Source organism: Mytilus edulis, chromosome 2, assembly GCF_963676685.1.
Source record: "Mytilus edulis chromosome 2, xbMytEdul2.2, whole genome shotgun sequence".
In the NCBI taxonomy this organism is placed as follows: Eukaryota; Metazoa; Mollusca; class Bivalvia; order Mytilida; family Mytilidae; genus Mytilus; species Mytilus edulis.
This window is the reverse complement of record NC_092345.1, coordinates 81,965,975-81,993,053: the sequence shown is the minus strand read 5'-3', so window position 1 is coordinate 81,993,053 and position 27,079 is coordinate 81,965,975. Positions and strand designations below refer to the sequence as shown.

Below are 27,079 nucleotides of genomic sequence, written 5' to 3'. Positions count from 1 at the left end.
AATAATAAGTATTATTGTTATTTCATGCATCAATTGTCAACAAAAATCTAAGGTGAGCGACACAGGGTCCTTGGACCCTCTAGTATTAAAATAAAATAGATATGGGGTATATATTGATGAAATTATTGTCAGGTCAATGACAAACAAATCCATATGACATTTTGAGGTCAACATGTAATTCAGCCTTCGTCAAAGGAATATGTCAAGCTGAATCAAACCCACAAACAATCAAGGATCAACCCTCAATACAAAGTTCTCAAAATGACAAAAACATACAAAGATGTGACAGGTGATGTTACTGACTTTCAGGCAAAAGAATGTAACAGTATTAAGTTAGGTTTTTAAAAAAATGCATTTTACAACTTTTACTGTAGTTGAACTTTACAATGTCAGACATTTCAAAATTAATCTTAAGATGATTGTCCACATCATGGTTGATCGTTAAACGCCAAAGAATTAGTACTTTGTGGGCAGCCTCCATTCAAATAGATAACCGCCTCTTAACCTCTTCTGATTCCTGCCATAAGTCAACTAATGTGTTGATAAGTTAGCAGCTACCATTCATGATGAAGGGCATTGTTTATTTCATGACGTGTTTGAACTGGTGTGTCCTTTCGTGCACTTTACGCCCAACAGTGTCCCATATATGCTCGATATGGTTCAAATCCAGACTACAATCGGGCCAAGGAAGATAAACCGAATTACATTGAAACAATGGATCCTCCTCCACGATGCTAATTTCCAACTTTGGCAAGTTCTGAACTACATTGTAAAAGGGCAACTGTGTGTCTGTTCGTAAGCAAAGGTCCCCCAAATGGTCTTATCTCACGATAACCAGTAGCGATGAGTCGATCTCGAACAGTTCTTGTTGAAAGTCTCCTGTATGGCCACCACTCTCTTTTTAGGATTGAATTGTTTGCAATGGGTTTCCTTCTGACCAACCTTCATTATGCTTGATGTTCCCTAGCAGATGTTATAGGGGATCTTCTTGATCAGGGAAGATCTTTAAATCGTTTGTTGCCTACCGGTAATTTTTATTCTCAAAACGACTTACAGTGAAATGGGGATGACCAACCATAAGTGCATTTGTAACAGCGACATACCTGCTTCTCTCATGCTGATAATCTGCCTTCTTGCTGCAGTTAAGAGTTGTGGATGACCAATTACAAGGTGTCAATCACATAACTTTATAAACTTGGTTAATTAAAGTGTTGAAAACAATGAGAATAAAAACATATTTTTTATTGTTTTCGGGTACAATAGCTGCATGTGCAGATAAGAGCACATCAAGTCAATATTTATTGATTAAACTCGGGTGAGGTTTAAATAATGTTTAACTAGTTCTATTTCAACAAATCATATCACAAAAAAATAAAGAGTGTTTTTATGCCTCATTTATGGGCATAATGTTTTCTGGTCTGTGCGTCCGTCTGTTTGTTCGTCTGTACGTTCTTCCGTTCGTTCGTCTGTCGAGTGTTTTTATGCCCCATATATGGGCATTATGTTTTCTGGTCTGTCCGTCCGTTCGTCCCGTTTCAGGTTAAAGTTTTGGTTAAAGTTATTGGTCGAGGTAGTTTTTTATGAAGTTGAAGTCCGATCAACTTGAAACTAAGTAAACATGTTCCCTATGATATGATCTTTCTTATTTTAATGCCAAATTAAATATTTTATCCCATTTTATCGGTCCACTGAACATAGAAAATGATAGTGCAGATGGGGCATCCGTGTACTTGGGACACATTCTTGTTTTAATTTGTGAATTTCAATTTAGTGTTGCAATACTCTTTTCCATGTGTATATATAGTATATCCAAAAAGTGAGTAATAATTTTATATTTCAGAATATTAAAAAATTCAATGGAGGCAACAAAAGAAGACCATGGACCTAAACAAGCTTATAGAATGGAGATGGCTATTTACTATGTTGTGTTTTTCATTGTCTTTCCATTTTTCTTTGTAAACATTTTTGTGGCCTTAATCATTATAACATTTCAAGAACAAGGAGAGAGCGATTTAGGTAGTCAAGATTTAGACAAAAATCAGGTAATTTTGTTTTAAAATTTGATATTATAACACATTGACCTTAGATAGGATCAATCTACACAGGCTGAGTATAGGCTATTGAAATAAAAAATAAGACTATAGCTAGGTTTCTGACAAACTTGTTGACTAAATCTCCTTAACATATGCCTATTTCAACTAATAAATAAACCATGTTTTCCCAGACTAAGTTATCTATCCCTACACACAAAAGAGTCATAAACAACATGTGAAAAGCATTGCCCTGTGCAATGCCAAAATATAAGTTTCGACCAGATGTAGAACCAGAAGTGTTTATAACTGTTTAAAAATACATTGTAGGTACAATGTAGGTACATACCCATGGATAAGATTGACAAAGACAATTATCACTTTGTATTTATTCATTATGCCCCTTGATTTATACGAAAAATTACTGACATTATGTCATTGTATAGGCCTTTCTCAAATTTTATAAAATTTTAATTAAATGTTATTGATGATTAGTGAATTCATACGGCGTTTTGCATTTGCACCAATCTGCATTTCTTTTGCGCCGATTTTTTTTCATTTGCACCCATTTTTTATGCCCCACCTATAATAGTAGAGGGGCATTATGTTTTCTGGTCTGTGCCTCCGTTCGTTCGTGCGTCCGTCCTTCCCTCTGTTCGTTCCTCTGTGCATCCATTCGTCCCACTTCAGGTTAAAGTTTTTGGTCAAGGTAGTTTTTGATGAAGTTGAAGTCCAATCCACTTGAAACTTAGTACACATGTTCCCCATGATATGATCTTTGTAATTTTAATGCCAAATTATAGTTTTTACCCCAATTTCATGGTCCTCTGAACATAGAAAATGAAAGTGAGAAGTTCAGGTTAATGTTTTTGGTCAAGGTAGTTTTTGATGAAGTTGAAGTCCAATCCACTTGAAACTTAGTACACATGTTCCCCATGATATGATCTTTGTAATTTTAATGCCAAATTATAGTTTTTACCCCAATTTCATGGTCCACTGAACATAGAAAATGAAAGTGAGAAGTTCAGGTTAAAGTTTTTGGTCAAGGTAGCTTTTTGATGAAGTTGAAGTCACATCTACTTGAAACTTAGTACACATGTTCCCTATGATATGATCTTTGTAATTTTAATGCCAAATTATAGTTTTGACCCCAATTTCATGGTCCACTGAACATGGAAAATTATAGTGTGAGTTGGGCATCTGTGTACTATGGACACATTCTTGTTTTTACAGGTAAATTACAGGTGAATAGATATAAGAAGATGCGGTATGAGTGCCAATGAGACAATTCTCCATCCAAGTCATGTTATTTTTCATTTAACATTATAAACCTCTTCAGTTAGCCACTTGTACAAATGTAATATATTGTCAATCATAACATGTATATAAGTGTTGTCCCCTGCTCACCACAGGGAGGTGGAAGAAGGCCTACAAGATACATCTTCAGACTTTTTCCTTGGCCGTACCCGTAGTTTTTTATCCTCTGTCTTTCGGTCAACTGCCACATGGTTATGCTCGTTCTGTGTTTTGACAATAGTCAGACCATCAGAATCCGTGGTGACTCTGGCTTTACACGATTTTATGGTACTTTGTAAGATATGTTGTTATGTTTCAGAACACTGACCTTCCAATATGTATGGCCATCGATTATCAAAGAATTGACTCCTCGGCTCGTTTCAGTATGCAATATGTCCATCATGTTACAACGAAGTTTCAGAACAATATGAATCAAAATTAACTAAACATAAGTGAACAACATTTATAATCAGACTTTGCCAATGGTATAGTACATGTACAAGTATTAACTTACCTGTAAATCTAATTAGAAGCAAATATAAAAATGAAATCAGCTTAAATGTCATACGCCCAATTAATGAACACAAAAAAATTTCATATTTTTGTTTTGCAATCTTTTTCAGAAACAATGTATAGATTTTGCTGTTAGTGCTAGACCGGTTTGTCGATATATGCCGCAGAATAAAGATTCTATAAAATACAAGATTTGGAAGATTGTGGTATCTCCCAAGTTTGAATACTTAGTAATGACTCTCATTGCTTTAAACACAATCGTGCTTATGATGAAGGTAAGTCTTAAGACCAGTGAATAAATAGGTTACATATAAAAATATTAGCAACATGTACATTATAATTCAAGTCAGATGGTTGTTTTCACAGATATATATTTGAATGTCTCTACATTATATGGTCTTCAAAGATGGTTAAGGCTTAATGATATTTTAGTGTATTTCTGTTTAGAATTTTTCTCAGAGCTTTGTATTTTTGTTATTTTACTTTTTCTTTATTCATTCCAATAAATAGATCTTTATCCTAGGATATGCCTACAATTGTTTAAAATGGAAGTTCATCTCGGCATTTAACAGCTTGAATTATTGGACCTATGTTTGTTCGTTTCAATGACAGAAAAACAATGTGTTTTGTGATATATTTACTGATGGTATTATTTGTTTATTGCTACAGTTTGATGATATGAGTGAAAAATACAAGAACATATTGATGATCATGAACATGAGCTTTACGTTCTTGTTCACGATAGAATGTACCCTCAAGTTACTCGGGTTTGGATTGGTAAGGCTTTTCAGCCTGCTATATGGTGTTGGTTAATACACAGAATTCAGATTTCTAATGATTTTAGTGTTGCCATAGAAATAATACAGTTAGACTATACTAGGAATTATTCTTTTTGTGATAATGTTAAAAAAAGTATATCGTGTTTCAGCACATTATGATTTTGGTAAAAGAAGCAAATAAACTCTAAAAAAAGTAGCAAATTTTATTTCTTTTATTTGAATGTTTTCAAGATTTTCAGTATCAACTTTATTATTTCAATGGCCACAGCAAGAGAGCAAGTTTGCACTTAACATGGGAGTAGATTAGAATTTTATGAATACTAACTCTTCATTAAAAAAGAAGTGCATTTTGTCAGATATCAGGACACAGAGATTGACTACAAAAATATTAATTTTCTATCAGCAATAATAGTGTCAGTTTAAATATATTTGAATTCTGTATTTGAAAAAAGTGAAAATATCTTTGCCTAATAATTACCATTTGTGTTGAGACTTAATATTTTTATTTTCTGTTTAGAAAATGTCTTCTCTGTGTTTTGATTTGGTTTATTTTACACTAGCTTGCATTTTATGCATGCCCAGTCAATAGGTATTGATAATTACCATAATATGAGGGTTTGGAGAATTCTCAAGAACATAGTCTCACTACCACAGTGTAAAAGTAAGATCGGTTCTTTAATACAATACTTTTGGAAAAGCTATTCACAAAATTTCTTAATCTTCAATATAAAAGGCACGAAAGTGAGATATTGTTCTTTGAGGAAATACAACTATAATATAATCATAAAGTATGCATTTTCATTATACACAAGAATGGCTTATGTGTTTTCACTCCTTTCCTTTGTTTTCCCGTCTTAAATTATGGTTATTTTTCATAACCATTATAGTTGACCTGTTTTTTAGGTGAAAAGTATTCTGTCTGAAAGTTTGTATTGCTAGGAAAACCACTTTTTAAATTTTTAATAGGACACCGTGCAAACTGATATTTGTAATGTTCTCCATGTCTATAGTTTAAAGGGTTAAATAATAGGACAAAAGAAAAGGAGACTCGGAATTAAAATTTTGAAAGACATAAGACATTTGAAGAAAATGCATATTTTCTCACATATTTCCAGGATTTTGTGTTAATGCAGTGATTTAAGGTGTCTGTCACAGTGATTTAAAAGCGACATGAATATTCAATTCTAATGAAACGAAAATGTAATAAATAAAATTACAAACGTAAAAAAAATGTAACGAATGTTAAATCAAAATCTGAAGGAAATAATTTTAAAAAAAACTTTTCACTTTTGAATCACTGTAGATACTGTTTAAATTTTTTTCTTCACATTTTCACTTCTTCATCTAAATTTGAGTGCATCAAGACACACCTCACGGAAAGCTTCATGGGAAGATGGACAAGGCATCGGTGGTACTTTTTTTTCTATAAAAACATATATTTTCATTCTGACATGCTTAAAATTTCAGGAAGACAATTCACAGGACAATATACAGATGAACAATAGCCAATCAAAGGCCAAAATACAGGAGGATGTCCTAATTTACATCAATATAACTTTCACGATCTTGTTCTCAATTGAATGTTTTCTAAAGCTATTGGCTTTTGGAATCAAGGTTTGCCAAAGATAAATTAACCAATGTTGTTAGACCTCCCTGAGTAGTGTGTTTGCATGGTTAGCTTGTAACCTGAACATGTTGTCACTTCAGTGTTCTTCCTCTTTCACAAATATCTGACTTTATTTTGTTTCTTATTTAAACAGATATTTACCCCAGATTCCATTCCTCTGAAAAATGTATGAAGAAAAATTGAGATATAAATTTTTTTGACAACTTTATCTACCGGATAGTTCAAAGATAAATACTCTACAGTTTCAACTTTGTATATCTTAAAAGGTTACATAGCTTTTAACCAATTATTGGGGGACAGAAGATTTTAGAAGATTCAATGATACCACTCACAAACATAATGGTTTATAAATACATATATTATGCATTAAATGTTGCATAGATTGAAGAAGAGGGTACCATTTTAAGTTATCAGCCAAAAAAAGACAAGTAAATGAATAATTTGCAAAAATATCATAGCATGACCATTTGACTTACAAATGCTAAAAAATGTACATAGCACACCCCTCGTCCTAAAATATATTTACACAGAATTTGAGAAATGTAAATTTGTTTCATACATATTTCTAAGAAAAAAAATAGTTTTATCAATGCTGAATTCCAAACTGATTTTAATAAGCTAAATGTTTCTCAAAAGTGTCTTTTGTGCGTAAATTGGATCATTCAGTCATGAAAAGACTATAAATTAAGTAAGATTGTGAATTTGCAATAAATATTAACAATTGTTCACAGACAAAAAAAAAATATAAATAGTGCGCACAACCTTCATAAAAAAATATATTTACAGGAAATGTATTTTGTGTAAACAAATTATTGACAAAAATAAACAGTTTTGTTAAATTTGATTTCCATAACGATTTTGCTTAATGTTTATTGATAAGCCTGCAAACATTGGGTAAATTTCAACTATGAAATCATTTCGGTAATGTCAAAAAAATATTGTGCCATCAAGACTGACCTATTGAGTAGGTTAAAATGTAACCATTTATGGCATTATTCAATTTGTACAGTTATATACCCCAAAGTGTACCTTTTCCTGTGACCTGAGACTCTCTATTGAAATCCTTAATTAAGCTTAAGTTTTCATTCCCATAAAAATTTACATATTAGATTATTAAAATTGTTTAAACCAGATCTTTGGCCAGACTGATTTTTCTTTGCAACTTTTTTATATTTTCTTTAAAAGATTTCTTGGGAGCAAGTTGAATAGATACTATCATGTTTGTCCAAAACAATGGTCCCAAGAAAATAACTTTTATTTGCTTTAAGTTCCTCTTATTTTGCATAAATACTATTGAATGTATTAACTGTGATGACTGTCACTGTTCAGAGTCAACAAAATTGTTGATTTCATAATAATTTGTCTTGATATAAATAAAAAAAAAACCTGATTGCTTTTACCATTCCAAGACTTAAAGCTCTTGAAATTGTAAAATTGAGGGAAACTTTGTGACCATCAGCACCAAGGCAGGAGTGATACCATTGAAAAAGTAAACTTCAGTTATGCTCTTGTCCAAATCAGTTCTTTAATGAACATACATGTATATCCAATCATTTTAATATATACCGTACTAATATAAATGCTACTTGCTAAAGAAAAAACTTTAAGATATGTTACTTTAAAAAAATAAGCTCTTTTATTTTTATTTACTCATTAAAGTGTAAGTGTAATATTGCCTGTGTCATGTTGAAGATCATTTGTTGACCTTGCCAACCTTTGACCTGGTTCGTAAATATCATAGTTTGAACTTAAATTGGAGTCCTCACAATGGTATAGTTTCTAATTAACTACCATTTATTTCCCACAAGACTATATAAGTAGAAGCTAAAATACAACTTCCTTTTTTCTAACTTTCTATGATATAAAATTCTTTTACAAATTCTTTTACAAATTCTTTTACAAATTCTTTTACAAATTCTTTTACAAATTCTTTTACCTAGAAGTAAACTTTTCTATGTAATACTGTTTTGTGTTAATGGTGCTGACAGCTGTAACATTTATATTGTAAAAAGAATACAAGTTGTTCATTAAAGGGAAACATTTAACACAAATAGTTCAACAATTAAGGACAGAAACAAAATCACTGCACCAATACAAAAATTTTGTTTATAACATTGTTACACTATTAAAAGCAAGCACCTGCTATTTTCTGACTGATCTGTGCTGTGTAGAGATTTGGAGTAATGATAGAATTAGCTTGAGTCAGTATGCTGTTTCATTTTATATAAAAATAAAGTTTCATTGTACAAAACAAAATTGATATAGGCATGTATTCATATAAGTTGCGGATTTAACTCAAGTCCTTCAGATTAGATTTAGGAATAAACAATTCTTTATTAATGGTATATCTATCATATCTGTTGTCATGCTAACTACATATAATTGATTAAATAAGTGAATAAAACCAAGTTCTATATGTTGGAAAAAGCTTAAAACAAAATTTATTATTAGGTACTAAATTTCTGTCAAAAATAAATTGAATTGCCTAACACTTTTAAATTTTCTCTTGACAAGAAGATTAGAAAATTGTAAATTTAAGGTTTATCATGCTTATGTGCAGAGCTTTTTAGACATCTTTGTTCATATTATTTTGGCTCTGTTGCTCTTTCAAAGTGTTTATTTACTTTTGGATGCAAAATGACAGATGCAGCATCAAATTAGTTTCAATATCTTTTTTGTTGTTGTTGGTAGCATATCAACACTTAATGAATAGACCCAAAACTCCAAAGTGATTTTCTAAAATGATGAAGCCAAGCATATCTGTTTGATCTAAAGGCCTAATCCAAAGTCTTAATCTATTATGAGGCTAACAAACTGAGTACTAATTTCAAATTAAGAAGTGTTTGTTTCATTATGTTAATTCATTTTGAAATATTCTAAACAGCTGTTACTGTAACAAAATATTTAAAGCCTTTTTTAAATTATAAGATTCTAATTCCAATCTATTTTTTATATTAAAAAAGTATACCCCATAAGATTTAAATACATTGTATACATGGAAGAGAGAAATATTCAGTTCAATGACTTATAATTTATTTTAAAGTGCATTCTTCCACTAGTCACATGTTACATTAAAATATCCTTCGTTTCATAGAGTAGGAGAATAAGAATGAAGTTGTTAACAAGATGATTTACTTTTTGACAGTTACATGCAGCATGCTAAATAGCTTTTTCCACCAGCTTTTAAACTGCTTTAGATATTTCCCATTTAGCTTTGTCTATTTATAGCATGAGCTACAAGTCATCTTTGAGCTTGAGTGTTTTTCAATACAGCTCTGCATTTGATTGACCTTGTATATATTGCTAGTATACCATTAGCTTGCAACATCACAGTATATCCTACATGTAATTCATATTATTAGACTATTTATATATGTATATATATATGTTTTTATAGTGCCTATCAATTTATATTTCATGTATTTCAATGTCTTTTTTTATTAATCATGTTTTTTACAGTACTTTATTTTTATTGCCTGAACATTGTGATTTTAATTTTTTCTAACATGCAATAAGAGAGATAATTTGGGATTTTTTTTTTAATATAATTTAAGGGAGAAAATTACTACATGTAGATGCAAAAAAGGTAATTATTGAGTTTTCCTCAATATATAACTTATATGTGTAGTAAATAAAAAGAAACACTTTGTTAAACTTGCAGCAAAATTAAAGTAAAAAAATATTTAGAATATTCCATCTTTACCTTGGTGTTTTAGCGAACATTGGAACAGGCTTGTAATTAACAAGAAATTACTTCATTGAGTTTTTAACCTCTCATGTTTTTCACACATGAATTGAAAGCAGGGAGAAATGTTTTTTATTTTATTTTTCAGAATTATTTCCGAGATCCCTGGAATGTATTTGATTTCATCACGGTAGTTGGTAGTATAGTAGATGTATTAATTAGCCTCATTAATATAGGGGTTAGTATACACACTTATACAAACAATTTCAACTCGACACAACTGTTTCAATTGTGAATCATTGGTTGTAATAATGGTAATAAAATACGGGTTTTACACATTATGCAATCTAACAATTAGGTTTTTTTCTCAATATATGGTTTTGGTACATTCAAATGAAACAGAGTATCAGTCGAATTTTGCTCTGAGTTGAATGACACTATCATAGACACAAGTAATTGAAAAATCATGTACAACTAAGTCATCAAGCAAACTTGCAAAATTAACAGATTACGAAAGCCACATTTCATGTCTAATCAACACAGTAATGACTTCTTTAGGCATTAAGACCTGGGTCCAGAAACCCTGAAGATTGCTAGTGGATACATGTATACTTTCAAACTAGCAAATGAAAAATCAAAATTAGGTTATGCTATTTGTAATTTTTCGATGAGAAGAAAACGAGGATGACATCAGCTTTTATTTACGTGATTAGAATCAGTAAATACTTTACATACGATTTATATTTGTTAGATCATGGGCGAGGTAAAGTATTTCATCACAGTTTATAGGGCAAACTTCTTTGTTATTAGTAGATGTAAAAGTGGAAATTTTCCGTAATCCTAATTTTTTCTACATCATATATACACAAGTCTGGTGTATCATTGATATGTTCCATTTCTGTTGATAAAATTTCCACTTTTTGCAAAACTTCAAAACTGCTTTTTTATATTAACTCATATAGAAGAATGATGATACTGTTGGCTTTACATGTTAATTATGTAATGTACTGTTTTAACATCAAAGTCTCAACTCTTCTGATATCGGGAATAATGTAATATTTCCTTCTACTCACACCTTTTGAAAAACTTATATTGCTATGACTTCATGCATGCATGATTTCATTTTTTTTCATTTTTGGATGCATTTAAAGAGAAACATTCATATAAAAAGGCACAGCGTCCATCACATTCACTTGTTTGCTATATTTGTAAAGCAGTTAGACCAAATCCCTGCTACTTACACACATGTTGTTGTAATCCCCATATAGAAGTATACACAATAGGATAGACACAAGACTTCATCACATTTATTTTGGACAAAGCTGACAATAAAAAGTTTTAGATTGGTAACATCTATTTATTTTAATTTTTGGCCTGTTACGAAAATAATGGAACGGGAACCACATTATTGAAGACATTATTTCCAATGGAAACATCCTCAACAGTATAGTATTTTTGTTTTCTGTATTTTTTTCAGAATAAATAATTCATCCAAATTTTGTATGCTGTTTCAAAAGAATTTATTGATTTTAGTTTTAAAGAAATACATTTGTTCATATGTTTTTGAACACTGAGGATAGATATCGTTATTAATGGATAAAAGATGTCAACTCTTTACAAGTACACATTTTGTGTTTGATACATTCTTTTTTTGCAAAAATATCAAAGGAGCAAGTTTGCAAGTTGATATTCTTGCTGGTGAAATCAGTATCATAAAATATAATGCCATTATTGTTTTTATCAATTATTTGTCTTAACAGTATGTTCATGTTAACGATATGTTCACTTGTGTCTGTTAGGACAGAATATGAAATAACTTGAAAGTAGTTATAATAATTTACACTCCATTAAAACATAAAACACATTGAGATAGTTGGTTCATTGTAGGGATGACCTAGCTTGCATTTTATTGATAATTTGTTGTGAATGGACATGAAAAAGTGACGTTACAGCATTGTGAAGTAACATCATTGCCTATTATTTTCAAGTATCATGTCCTGTCCTTGGTCTAAAAAAAAATATGCTTGAGAATTAAATGGAAAATGTACCATTTGCCAATCACTAGTGAAAGCTGCATATAATACCTGTTCAAAAACTTCAACTTGTGTATTATTGTGTATGCAAATTAAAGTTAGTAAAGGGATTTGTAGGATAAATGTCAATTAGATATCAACCCCCCACCCCAAAAAAATCATTTAGAGGTCAACATAAAGTCTATAAAAAAAAATCTCTAAATTGCTTAGATTCTAAATTAATAAAAAAAAAACTTTAACAGAGAATATTAGATACAAAATCAACATTAAATTCCCTTAAATTTTTAGAATTGAAATGATTTAAAGCTGGATATAGTAAATAGACACTTGTTCTTTATAGTTTTTATGATGACCTCTTGACACCTTTTATTGGCATGCTCAATATATACTAAATTTATACAGAATTTTTGATAACTTTACGGATGCATTTTTCTAGAAGTTCTATACTGCTAATGTTTTTTATGCACATTATTTAACATTTTGTTTCCTTAAGAATTCTTTACTATACTCCACTTGAGGAATAGGGACTCTACTGCATTCACCTTGTTCGTCCATTCATCAAATTTTTATGTTACACACTTCTCTGGTGCTTTTGAGCACATAATGACTTCATAATTGGTCAGTTCCTTAACAGTTGTAATGTGTGAGCACTGATTGGATCTGTCAAGACAAATACTTCTTGCTTCCCAATCCTATGAATTTTTCATGATGTTGAACTTTTCATCACACTTTTCTCATAAAACAACTGATTGGAATGACTTCATATTTGGTCAGCAGCTAAACAGTGATGGGTTGAACATGTTTGTGCTTTTCTAATCCGTCAGACACTTTCTTCCTGTCTTCCAAAACTTTGATTTACAAGTAAGGGTATGCCAGGCTCAACAACAAGAGCATTCTTGTTTATGTCAAATTTCAAAAACATACGACAAAATGGAATGCTTCATAAAATAATTGCAGTATCAAGGAATGCTCTCCTTTATGGTACCTGACTTTTCGGGGGGAAATTGCACTTGAAGCATGATTAAAGGAAAGAATGCCTGTTATAGATGATTTATTTATTAGCATTTGGCATGGTATTTTGAAATAATGATTTTTGAAAAGGCGTGCATTTTTTGTGTATAATTGGTCCGTTTTTTGTTTAATATCAACTGTGATGTTTTACAAGCATCCAAATTATGTTTTCCATTCGAACACATGAGATTCGTAGATATATATTTCATCTGAACTTACATTAGTTATATTGACTTCAACAATTATTCATTGCTTATTCACTTGATTATTACAGAATAGCTATGCAAGCTTCAATATTGGTGTCTTCCGGCTATTCCGAGCAGCCAGATTGATTAAACTTCTGCGGCAGGGGTACACTGTAAGACTGTTATTGTGGACATTCCTTCAGTCATTTAAGGTAAGATCTAACATGTATTGTATTGCTTAAGTTTAAAAATTAGGGCTTATCATGATTTGTTTAGGACTATGTTCCTCATAATTGTAAATAATATGGATAGTCAACATGGCAAATTGAAAAAACAATATAGGGTGTTAACCATGCTAATACCATTGAATATAAAAATAAGAAGATGTGGTATGAGTGCTAATGAGACAGATATCTACCAGTCAACTTATGATATAGATGCAAACAACTATGGGCCATCATGCAGGCTTCAACAATGAGCAAAACCAATACTCTATATGGTAAGCTTAAATAAGGCCAAGATGTGACAAAATCTAAACAGTTCAAACAAGAAAACCAACTGTGTGTTTTATCTACACAACAATAAATAAAAAGCACATTTGTTTATTTTACTTGTTTATTTATATTGGTGTTTATCTTGCAGGCTATATATAGCATTTGTCTTTTTTATTACTTTTATTTACAATGATGTTTATTTTTCAGGCCATACCATTTATAATAATGTTTATTTTTCAGGCCTTACCATATGTATGCTTGTTGATCCTCATGCTGTTTTTCATCTATGCTATCATTGGAATGCAAGTAAGTTCTGATTGATTTATACTTCATATAACTAGAGTTTATAGTGATTACTTTTCTGCCTTCCCAAGATGTAAAATGTGGTAAGAGTTGGTTACCTAAGACAGTTTTCATGAAATCCTGATATTTTTAATGAATTCTAAAATATGAACATAAAAATACCCACACATTATAGTAGTGTCTGTGTGAGTAATATTTTTTTTATATCTGTAGTGCAATTACTTTCTGTTTGCTTACAACACTCATTGTACAAAGAAAATCATTGTCAAAGTTTCTATTGGCTTCTTTGAAAGGGAATGATTTAATGTTGGGTTTGCAGCTTCATAATGTTGAGTTGTAGAAAATAAACACTTCCTATTTGCCATTTGTTTGAAAATTTACAACATTTAATGTACAAGGAAAGTTTCGTCAAAATTTTCTTGGCTCCTTGAATGGAGTGAATGATTTAAATATTTTGTTTAAGAATGATCAGTTATGCTCAGGTATACAGATTACCTCAATCGCTTGCATGCAGCAACAAAAGGATGTAAATTGATACCAGACATTTGATCATTACAGGTGCTAGGGTAAATTGATACCAGAAATTTGATCATTACAGGTGCTAGGGAAAATTAATGTGAATGATGATTATCATATTAAAAACATTAGTGTACCTTTAAATGATGACTATTACTTTTTTTTTGTATTATAGGTGTTTGGAAACATTAAGTTAGATTCACATACAGCCATTACAAGACATAATAATTTTAGACATTTTTTCCAAGCTTTAATGTTACTCTTTCGGTAAGTTTATAGTGTGTTTATTACAAAAACAGTCATTCTTCATGTTTTTTCAATGAAATGTCTTATTGCAAGTATGAGTTACCTAGTAAGAATTAAATTTAATTATTTAACATATAAATTGGAACAAATTAATATGGTACCCACCACTGTGACTTAAATAGAAATGACTTGTTTAATTATCATAAAATTTAGACAAAATATTTACTGTTACCTGTTAATCAAAATATATAAATTTCAAGAAATTTGAGCATTACATCTGACTGGAATAATTTAATTGGATATATAGCAGTTTGACGAATATCAATTTTGATCATTGAGAAGCTTTGTATGTCTTTACTTAAAGTAGGTTATTTTAGCATTTCACTGATTTATAAATAATAACTCCTTTAGGTTTTCTGTACCACTTAAAAAGAAAGAAAATGAATATTATTGATTACAGAGAGTAAAATACATGTTTGTGAAATAATGTTTTGCATTAAAGAGATGTTATTTATTTGGGAGACAATTCAGATGTGCCCAACCTATCAGTGCCATGTGATGTAAAAAAAAAAATAATGGACTTCCTATACACTGAATTTTGAGATGATAAATGTATTTTGTAGGTGTGCTACAGGAGAGAGTTGGCAACAGATAATGTTATCATGTTTAGGTGGACAGGAATGTGATCCAGAGTCAGGATTAACTGGCAAATCATGTGGATTAGATATTGCTTATCCTTACTTTATGACTTTTATATTCCTCTGTTCTTTTCTTGTAAGTTTTAAAACAATATTTGTTTCTCTATTCAGTTTATTTTATTAATGATGTTGCAAATATATCATATTTCCAGACCTATTTTGATATATTTATAGACCTTTATAGAAGAAATTAAAGTTAAAAGACAAGAGTTTTTTATTGGCTGTGATTAAGGTGCTTACAAAAAATGAAGATTTTTTGATAATATGATGTGGTATGAATTTCTTACAAAGAAAGTTTAAATGAAGACAAGTATCAAAATCATACCAGTTGTATTCTGATGTTAAAATTTCTTAAGAACTGAATTAATATTAATAAAAAAAATATTTGTTTAAGTAATGATACCTGAGTATTAAAGTTTTTTAAGGATATCATAAATACATGTTAACAAGATTGACATTTATAATTATTTCATATTATATGTTTCTTAGGCTATAACCATTAGAGTATTTTTTTAGTTGACTATTTTATTTGTTTCAGATGTTAAATTTGTTTGTTGCTGTTATTATGGATAATTTTGATTATTTAACGAGAGACAGTTCCATACTGGGACCTCATCATTTAGATGAGTATACACGAGTTTGGGCAGACTATGATCCTGGTGCTACGTAAGTATTTTTTTGGAAACAGTTATCCTACAGTAGTTGAACTTATCGTTTTGCCTGGCTATGGCGATGCCCAAAGGCATCTTACGGCTTGAAGCAACCCAAGGATAAAACTAATTATGAAGGCCAACATGGAAAAATGAAACATTAAAAAAGTACTTCTATATACAGATTAATTTCAATTACAGTAAATTCAGATATTATTGCATGGTTTTTATCAATGCAGACATTACAGCTAAGTTAGTGTCCCAATAATTAAAACTCAAATTCTGATCGATCTTATTCTTTTTTTTTTTAAATCGCTGTTATTAAAATCACAGTGTTGTTCATCCTATAAATATTGCAATGATAACTGCAGGTGTAATTTATAAAGGACTAAGTTCGATAAAGGCCATATTTGCCCAAGATTATAAAGTTTAATGTAACAAGATGAAAAACGTTTTAATTTGACTTTAAGACATGTGAGAAAATTAAATAGATCTATCTTTGTCAAAGTTTTATTCTTAAGCGTTGAATTTTACATACAAAATAGGTCAAGAAAATAGATTTTGGCAAAATTTGACAAAATCGGCTGAATATCAATCAAATTGAGGATCATGAAACATGGAGCGCAGGCATCGACAAACTAATTATACAAAGTAGACTTGAAAAATGAAGATATTGCATTTCACTTCTTTTTAGCTCACCTGGCCCAAAGGGCCAAGTGAGCTTTTCCCATCACTTGGCGTCCGGCGTCTGGCGTCGGCGTCCGGCGTCCGTCGTCGTCGTCCGTCGTCGTTAGCTTTTACAAAAATCTTCTCCTCTGAAACTACTGGGCCAAATTAAACCAAACTTGGCCACAATCATCATTGGGGTATCTAGTTTAAAAAATGTGTGGCGTCACCTGGTCAACCAACCAAGATGGCCACCACGGCTAAAAATAGAACATAGGGGTAAAATGCAGTTTTTGGCTTATAACTCAAAAACCAAAGCACTTAGAGCAAATCTGACATGGGGTATAATTGTTTATCAGGTTAAGATCTATCTGCCCTGAAATTTTCAGATGAATCGGACAACCCGTTGTTGGGTTGCTGCCCCTGAATTGGTAATTTTAAAGAAATTTTGCTGTTTTTGGTTATTATTTTGAATATTATTATAGATAGAGATAAACTGTAAACAGCAATAATGTTCAGCAAAGTAAGATTTACAAATAAGTCAACATGACCGAAATGGTCAATTGACCCCCTTTAGGAGTTATTGCCCTTTATAGTCAATTTTTAACAATTTTTCGTAAATCTTAGTTATCTTTTACAAAAATCTTCTCCTCTGAAACTACTGGGACAAATTAATCCAAACTTGACAACAATCATCTTTGGGGTATCTAGTTTTAAAAATGTGTGGCGTGACCCGTTCAACCAACCAAGATGGCCATGGGCTAAAAATAGAACATAGGGGTAAAATGCAGTTTTTGGCTTATAACTCAAAAACCAAAGCATTTAGAGCAAATCTGACATGGGGTAAAATTGTTAAGCAGATCAATATCTATCTGCCCTTCAATTTTCAGATGAACCTGACAACCCGTTGTTGGGTTGCTGCCCGTGAATAGGTAATGTTAAGGAAATTTTGCTGTTTTTGGTTATTATCTTGAATATTATTATAGATAAAGATAAACTGTAAACAGCAATAATGTTCAGCAAAGTAAGATTTACAAATAAGTCAACATGACCGAAATGGTCAGTTGACCCCCTAAGGAGTTATTTTCCTTTATAGTCAATTTTTAACAATTTTCATAAAATTTGTAAATTTTTACTAACATTTTCCACTGAAACTACTAGGCCAATTCATTATAGATAGAGATAATTGTAAGCATTAAGACTGTTTAGTAAAGTAAGATTTACAAACACATCACCATCATCAAAACACAATTTTGTCATGAATCCATCTGCTTCCTTTGTTTAATATTCACATATACCAAGGTGAGCGACACAGGCTCTTTAGAGCCTCTAGTTTTTTTTTTTATATTATCTAGGAAAAGGTAATAAGTTAAATGCATGCATTGAAAATCTATATCAACATCAGATACCATAGAAACTATGTGATGAAATTTAAGATGAACATGGGGTATACATATATATTTTACCACTGAATCTGGTCTTATAAAATATTTGAAAATCATAAAATATTTGAAAATCAAAACAGCTAGAATGATTATATATAGGATTGGTTATTTTTACAGAGGAAGAATACAGTATACAGACATGTATGATATGTTAAGAAACATGGAGCCACCTGTAGGCTTTGGTAAAAAGTGCCCCACACGACTTGCTTACAGAAAGTTGATACGGATGAACATGCCAGTATATCCAGATTCAACTGTCCATTTTACAACTACGCTTTTTGCACTGATAAGAGAATCTTTAGGAATCAAAATGTCTACAAGTAAGCTGGCAACCCTTTAAGATGTATTTATTGTTTTATGTTTCAGTTTTATAGATCTTTTAAGCACATTGTTCCAATGTGTCAAGTGAACTATCGGCATCACTGGGTGTCTGTTACTGCATCTGAGGTTTATGTCATTCTTAAATGACGTAATTTGTTTCCTGAAATCTTGTCCTCTTTACCCTTGTTCCAGTGAGTTTGAACCAAATTTTATAAATCTTTTCCTTCTAACTAACCAGCATGGCCAACATGGAAAACTAAGGGGTACAATCTAATTAATTGTCTAATATCTGTAAAACAATGTTAGCATATATTATGAAACAGCAAATTAACCAAAAAGACATCTCCTGGTTCATCACTTAAATGATCTTGACCTTGTAGAGCGGTATCTTATGTATTATGAGAAAAGTCTAACGTTTACATTAGTTCTATTTAAATTGGAGATGAATGCATCATATATCATGTGATCTGATGCAACTGAAACAGAAAATTATATTTTGGGAAAAAAAATCCGATTTACCTTTTTTCTCAAAATCCATTTTTTTTTATTAAATTACATAACAATTTATAGTAAGTTTGTATTTGTAGCTGAAGAGATGGATAGGAAGGATGGAGAGATGAGAGAAGTAATCAAAAAGGTTTGGCCAGCTCAGGCAAGAAAAATGTTAGATCATCTCCTTCCACCTAATTCTGGTAAGTTTTCAAATTTAAGGAAAAAAGTTTGTTTGATAAACGTGTTTACCATTCTGTCATTCCAAACTTTTATCTGGAATGGTTTTTATAACAGATATCCAGCTGATTTTATATATGGTTTATTTATTTGGTTTGTTTTGTTTTTGTTTATAATTTTTACAGCATGCTGACATAATTTTAAAGGGCTTATGAGTATGGATATAGAAAAATCTTGTAAATGGACTTTCCAGACATTTATTGTCCTACATATATGAACTTCTGTCTTTGGTATATTGAGGGAGAAACATGGCCCTTGGACATCTTGTTTATGCCTTGTTAAAAAATTTATATTCAAATCCAGTCTGACATTTTTAAAGTCGATCTTATGTGTTGGTGTAATATTTAATATTTACTTCTTTTACAGTTATTATTTTCTGTTTCAGAACTAAATGGTTTTAATCTGAGTGTTGGGAAGATTTATGCTGGTTTAATGGTTGCTGAAAATTGGAAAGCATACAAAGCAAGTCAGTCAAAAGGTGGAAATTATAGAATGGTAAGATCTGAAACATGTCCTTTTGTTGGTAGGCTATGAATGGTCCTCATAGGACAACAGAGGCCAACTAAAATGCAGTTTTTGTATGTATTTAGAATGAAAATGGTGGACAGGGGTCAAGATAAGCGGGAAGAGTTTTGAAGGAAGTGTGAGTACTGGTGGAGGACCGACTTGGAAATTGGGATCCAATCTGCTTACGTCATGCCAAAACTTATTTCAATTGTTTTTTGTGCTAAAGTCCAAATGGAAGCAGGCTTATGCTTGTCTTGAAAACAATTGCATATAACAATTCCTTATTCAAGCAGAAATGTGCAATAGGCAGTATTCATATACATTTCATGCGCAATTCCTAAATTCATTATTCATAGGACTTGGGCCTAGTAATTTCAAGAATAATATCCAGAAGTTGAAGTGGACTGGGTATTTTAAATGTCATTGCTTTAAAAATCAAAGAAAACAGAAGAAAATGTGATTGAGAAAAACAATTATTGAAAAATTACTATTCCAGCTATAGTTTTATTTTTAAACATGGCACACAATCAATGACCTTGGACTTTTACTTTCAGGAGGAAAATAAGGAGGAGGTTAGTAGAGGTCGTCGTGGACGAGTCAACCTTGGTTACAAAGATGACCATGACCCACATTGTGACACTGAATGCTAGCCTCTAATTCTGTTTTTAATATTATGCACTTGCCTCTTAACTTGCCATATTATACTTAGTAATGCACTTTTGAAGCAATTTCTTGCACAAGGAATATTATAGGTTTACGTGCAACTGAAAACTGTTTGAATACCTTTTGAAATTTGCCTCTTTAAAAAATCTGGTCATACGTTCATGAGAAATAGGTATATATTTGAATTTTTATTGAACGAAGGGTTAATTATCCACCATTTTTCAAAATGTGCTTCTATTATGTCCTATTAAGTCCATGGTAACAATTTCTTTATATTTCATATTTTTTGGGCTGTTACGAAAAGGAAAAATACCAACAAATTTAGTTTCTTTATTTGAAAAATGGTTAAGTGTAGGGGTTACTTGGCCAAATTCATTCATGATTGAAAATATTACATAGGATCAAGGTTAATTCCTTGTGCACTTCATTGACATATAACAATTATCTTCATGTACTTGATATGCATGCTTTTTACATATGGCACTTTTGACTTTGACTCTTTATATCTTGCTTATGTGTAATTAGCATGTGCATAACTTTGCACAATTACTGCTCTTGTTGCAATTCTGATTTTTGTACTATTTATATATTTTTTAAATGCTAAACATTTAACTAATACTGTAGACTGGGTGTGTGAAAATCACTGCTTTGAACTTGTATATGTAGTTAACAACACCAAGTTTAAATATTCAATCTTAATAGAATAAAATCACTCTCATTATTGGTAACTATAAATTCAGATTGACATTGATGCTTACATATAAAGGCTTCAATTCCATAGTAAGATGTATGGTTTCCAGTAAAAATTACACACTTTTTTCATACATGGTGTTTTTTAAGCTGTTCTGACCAGTTATTTAAATATTTGATAGAACTACTTACTAATTAGGTTGTTGCATTTGTTTATACTAAATCTTTTCGGATCATAATTCTAAGAGTTTTTCTTTAAACCATCATGGAAACCGAATTTAATGTTTATTTCTACTGATATGAGTAACACAATACACTACAGACTAAAATAAATATTTCTAAGGAGTCTATAGGACCAATAAAGTATGTAATATTAATTTCGTATCAGTCAAAACTCTAAATCATGGCTTTGGGTATCTTTCTAAGGAGTAATAATGGATGGTGAAATTTCATTATACATGTATTAATTTAGTACAACATATTAGTCCAAATTCTCGCACTTAATCTTGGCTTTAGGTATCTTGGTAAAAACATAAAGCATTCTTGATAACACAAAACTAAAAATTAACAGTGGTGCTTGGGATACATGAATATATTAATCTAGTGTCTGCTATTTGCTTAAAATAATAAAAATAACAATACTAACAAAGGGTCACAAAATGTCAAAAACAAGGACTACAGAACCTCCAGAAAAGGTAATTCTATTCAATATTTATAAAGAAAACCTAAACTAACATCTTCATATATATATATAATGTCTAAAAATAGCAACAATCAACATTCAATCTATTTAAGCGTGGATCAGTTTGTAAAAATAAACTGATACAGTTACTGAATTAAAATTATATAAATGTCTAAGAATATAACTTAAACATGTAATTAATACATTAAAAGTCCTATTAGATTTTAAATAGAAATACGCAATATTACGCTAAACAAATTAGCTTCATCAGGCGTGTGCATCTCTCAAGGTGAAATCGGATGCATGACAAAAAAATATTTTTGTAGCTTAATCTATACAAGATTTGAGGAAAAGTGTAACATATTTATAAAAGGTGTCTTGTAATTGGGCAGTGTCTTTTGTATAAAATGACCAATGGTTATTTAGTCGGATGTTAAATGGTGTTTCTGTTTCACCAACATATTGTAATTTGCAAGTTTCACACGTTAGAACATAAATGCAATTTTGCGTTTTGCAATTTGATGTTAAACATGTTATAAATATGTTGTATTTTTTCTTTGTGACTGTGCTTACAAATTGGGTTTCGATGTTGGCGACTTTGCAGCACTTACAATTGCCCCTTCCACATGGTTTATAACCTCCGATTGTTGATATCTCCTGTTTAGATACTTTGGATGTTACTAGAATATCTTTGAGGTTTTTGGGTCATCGGTAAGCCATAACAGGGGGTGATGCAAAAATCTCTTTTAAGGAAGAATCATTTTCAATAAGACGTCAGTGTTTGTGGACAATGGATGAAAGATTTGTCAGGTCAGGATGAAAGCTAACAACAAACTGGATTTTATTTGTCTGGGCTGTCTTTTCTTTGTATTCAAGTAGGTTTGTTCGGTCTTTTTCTTTTGCTTTACCGAAAGCTTCTGAAATATTTTTGTTCTTATAACCTCTTGATTTAAGTTGCTGTCTGAGTTGCCCCAAACAATGGTTTAATTTTGATTTCGATGAACAAATCCGTTTTAACCTGATTGCTTGGCTGTACGGAATGCTCCAGGAGCAGTGTTTAGGGTGACAACTCTTCGGAGAGAGAAATTGGTGTTTATCAGTTGTTTTGGTGTGAAGGCCGGTTGTCATGACTCCGTTTTCTAAAGTTTGTTTGTTTGTTTTATATATATTTATATATATGTATTTAAAAACATGTACCTTGTTTTAAATTTTAAAATTCCGTTGTTCAAGTTATATTCAGTGAATGTGTAAAAAAAAACATTTTTTAACCTTAAAAATTGACTAAATTTTGTTAATTTTATGACCTATGAACATAATAAACCTGACCTATCTTAGATACCAGCAACTCAATAACGAATGGAACTAAGTTACATATACACATATAGCTGTATCCAGAAAGATAACTGAATACATTAAATGATCTTGTTGTAATGTATCTGTATGATAAGGCTGTTTATTGTTAAAGCTGTATGTTTTTTACTGATATAATCACCAAATCTTCTTTATTTAGTAGATATTGATTGCTGACAAGACTATTGTCACAACCATCTATAATTTTACAATTGATAGATTCATATATCTTTGACTTTCAAATTCAAGGGACTTATGATGATCACTTATCATAAATACTGCATACAGCTTTGTGGTTATATAATTTTTTAACCGATTGTGTCCATCGGAAAAGTTACTAACCACAACTGGTCAAATCAAATAATCTCATAAACTTATATGTCATCACTTATATCATAATTATTTTGTGGGATGCATCATATTATTTTTTTTTTTTAGATAATAGCATTTTTTCATGGTAACTCTTTTACTTTTTGCAGAGACCACCATCTTTATTGCAAAGATTTATGGGTAAACTGACAGTTTCTGGTAGATCCAATCAAAGTTTAGATCATGCATCAGACCATTCTTCTGAAGATGATATTGATGGTCATAGGTCAGTATTTATTCCTTGTTTACCTTTACATGGCTAGAGAGAACAAATAGTTATCTTTATTCTCTTCATTATCAATTCAGCTGATATAATATTGATTTAGTTACCTGTATATACTTGCACTTAATAAACAGCATATGTATAACTTTCTATAGTAACCTTATTCTGTCAAACAATTACCTTCAAACAAGCGCTTAAAGGTGAAAGGTGCATTTTTCAGTTTGACAGGGTTGATCTGACCTTAACTGACCTCATTCGAAGCGACACATGAACTATTCTCATCACTTAACATTCTCCCTGGTTGTGGACCTTCATCCTTTCACTTTTACAAATATCTTCTTCTCTGAAACTACTGGCTCAATTTGAGACCAAAGTTAGACACAATCATTGTTTGATATATGACCTTCCAACCAACATGGCAGACATGGCTTAAAACAGAAATATCAATAAAATTCTATTATTTTGAAAATGCTATGGAATGAGAAAATCTGACTGACACAAAAAAAAAGTGTTGAATTCTGGTTGGAAAAAGTATTTTTCCTGTAAAAAGAATTTGAAAAAGGGGATGGTAATCTAAGAAATATGTTTAAGAAATAAGAAGAATTGTTCTAATATATATTGAGAAGTTAAGGGGTTGTTGGCAAAATCTTTTCAGGCATAGCCTTAAAAAAAAGCCACAGTAATAAGCAAGTAAGAAAATTTTATATAGAGTTGGCACATAATAACATGAGAAATATTTTACAACTATAATTTTTGTGGCTACAAAATATAAATTAGTTAAAATTATATGTAGTCAACATCACAAAGCTTCTTTTTCCATTAAAAATGAACATTATTTGTTAGATGTTCGAATTTTTTTGTTAACAGTATAGATAAACATCATTGGCAGAGATCATTTTCTAGTTTTCTTAGAAGAGGCAGTAGTAAAAGAAAGAAAGAAGCCCAGCATCATCAGCAGTCGGATGTCAGTAGTTTACATGTAAGTGTTATATATCACAGGAGTCACACTTAGTCATGTTATAAGTAGATTACATGTAAGTGTTATATATCACAGGAGTCACACTTAGTCATGTTATAAGTAGTTTACATGTAAGTGTTATATATCACAGGAGTCACACTTAGTCATGTTATAAGTAGTTTACATGTAAGTGTTATATATCACAGGAGTCACACTTACGCCGTGTTCACATCAAACGTCATGTACAGTAAACTTGTTTACAATTAGTTTAAGTTACTGGACATTGGTTTCACATTAAATTTGTTCACATCTATACACCTTGTTTAATTACCTGTACATAAGATTTGTTCACACTTGTAAACTCTATGTCATTTAAATGTTCATTACGTAGAACCGAATGCAAAGTTTTCTAGCAGTAAGGGAACAACCATTTGACTTCAAATCGGCATGGGGGGATCGGTGGAAATATTCCGAACCCCAATTATATAAAAAAAAAAAAACAGTCCTAATACAAAAATATTCTAAATCAAGAGTTTCCCCATACATTATAGTGTTTAATTTTGAAAAAAAATTGATTACCAGCGCGGAAAAGTTTCTGGCTCAGATAAATTAACAAAATACCCCCCCCCCCCCTTTTTAGCTCACCTGGCCCAAAGGGCCAAGTGAGCTTTTCTCATCACTTGGCGTCCGGCGTCCGGCGTCCGGCGTCGTCGTCGTCGTCCGTCGTTAGCTTTTACAAAAATCTTCTCCTCTGAAACTATTGGGCCAATTTTTACCAAACTTGGCCACAATCATTATTAGGGTATCTAGTTTAAAAATTGTGTCCGGTGACCCCGCCAACCAACCAAGATGGCCGCCATGGCTAAAAATAGAACATAGGGGTAAAATGCAGTTTTTGGCTTATAACTCAAAAACCAAAGCATTTAGAGCAAATCTGACATGGGTAAAATTGTTAATCAGGTCAAGATCTATCTGCCCTGAAATTTTGAGATGAATCGGACAACCCGTTGATAGGTTACTGCCCCTGAATTGGTAATTTTAAGGAAATTTTGCTGTTTTTGGTTATTATCTTGAATATTATTATAGATAGAGATAAACTGTAACAGCAAAAATGTTCAGTAAAGTAAGATCTACAAATAAGTCAACAGGACCAAAATGATCTGTTGACCCCTTTAGGAGTTATTGCCCTTTATAGTCAATTTTTAACCATTTTTCGTAAATCTTAGTTATCTTTTACCAAAATCTTCTCTGAAACTACTGGGCCAAATTTAACCAAACTTGGCCACAATCATCATTGGGGTATGTATTTTAAAAATTGTGTCCCGTGACCTGGCCAACCAACCAAGATGGCCGCCATGGCTAAAAATAGAACATAGGGGTGAAATGTAGATTTTGGCTTAAAACTCTGAAACCGCAGCCTTTAGAGCAAATCTTACACGGGGGTTAAATTGTTTATCAGGTCAAGATCTATCTGCCCCGAAATTTTCAGGTGAATCGGACAACCCGTTGTTGGGTTGCTGCCCCTGAATTGGTAATTTTAAGGAAATTTTGCTGTTTTTGGTTATTGTCTTGAATATTATTATAGATAGAGATAAACTGTATACAGCAATAATGTTCAGCAAAGTAAGATTTACAAATAAGTCAACATGACCGAAATGGTCAATTGACCCCCTAAGGAGTTATTGTCCTTTATAGTCAATTTTCAACAATTTTTATAAAATTTGTAAATTTTTACTAACATTTTCCACTGAAAATACTGGGCCAAGTTCATTATAGATAGAGATAATTGTAAGCAGCAAGGATGTTCAGTAAAGTAAGATGTACAAACACCTCACCATCACCAAAATACAATTTTGTCATGAATCCATCTGCTTTCTTTGTTTAATAGTCACATAGACCAAGGTGAGCGACACAGGCTCTTTAGAGCCTCTAGTTAAGTTAAGTGGTTGCTTCTTTATGAAAGCCATTTTGATGATTTGCAGTAGTTTAAAAATAATAAAGATGTCTCGATTAAGCATTAGAAAACGTAGGCTGCAGCAGCGTGCTTACAGGCGAAGAATATATATTTTCATTCTCATAAAGCCAATGCATTACATCGGTACAGAGATTGAAGGAGAAGAAGGAATGATATATTAGGGATCACTATATTCCTATCCTTTCTGTTTGTTTCAAATGGTGTGTCTCCTCCAAGGAGTATTTGGCAAAGGGAGAGGATAATGGTTTTTTTTTAGTTTTAAAGGTAATTTAAAGGATCCCGAGATACATGTACTAGACAAACAATACATTTACCTCACACTTTTTAAGTAATGCATTTATGAGTGAATCGTTGTTTGAGTAAAGACCAGTGGCAAACATTTCTGTGTAAGTCAAGTCGATTCGGAAAGACCTTAATTTTCAAATGAATTATGTG

At 31.3% G+C, this 27,079-nt stretch overlaps 1 protein-coding gene across 25 annotated transcripts in view; it reads left to right on the top strand.

The window, feature by feature from the left end:
- LOC139513141 (voltage-dependent calcium channel type A subunit alpha-1-like) overlaps nt 1–27,079 on the top strand; it is a 215,630-nt gene that overhangs the window by 177,473 nt on the left and 11,078 nt on the right. For 15 of the 25 annotated variants that reach the window (XM_071301395.1, XM_071301389.1, XM_071301386.1 and 12 more), the window contains 15 exons: nt 1,841–2,042; nt 3,950–4,114; nt 6,086–6,232; nt 10,079–10,168; nt 13,249–13,371; nt 13,894–13,959; nt 14,648–14,739; nt 15,342–15,492; nt 15,955–16,082; nt 18,295–18,497; nt 19,086–19,190; nt 19,613–19,722; nt 20,289–20,306; nt 23,599–23,714; nt 24,579–24,690. In XM_071301395.1, coding sequence (XP_071157496.1) covers nt 1,841–2,042; nt 3,950–4,114; nt 6,086–6,232; nt 10,079–10,168; nt 13,249–13,371; nt 13,894–13,959; nt 14,648–14,739; nt 15,342–15,492; nt 15,955–16,082; nt 18,295–18,497; nt 19,086–19,190; nt 19,613–19,722; nt 20,289–20,306; nt 23,599–23,714; nt 24,579–24,690 — 1,828 coding nt within the window. Of the gene's footprint in view, nt 1–1,840; nt 2,043–3,949; nt 4,115–4,508; nt 4,617–6,085; nt 6,233–10,078; nt 10,169–13,248; nt 13,372–13,893; nt 13,960–14,647; nt 14,740–15,341; nt 15,493–15,954; nt 16,083–18,294; nt 18,498–19,085; nt 19,191–19,612; nt 19,723–19,817; nt 19,965–20,288; nt 20,307–23,598; nt 23,715–24,578; nt 24,691–27,079 lie in introns of those variants that run through there. The other 10 variants (XM_071301392.1, XM_071301388.1, XM_071301384.1 and 7 more) reach the window with 4 other exon arrangements.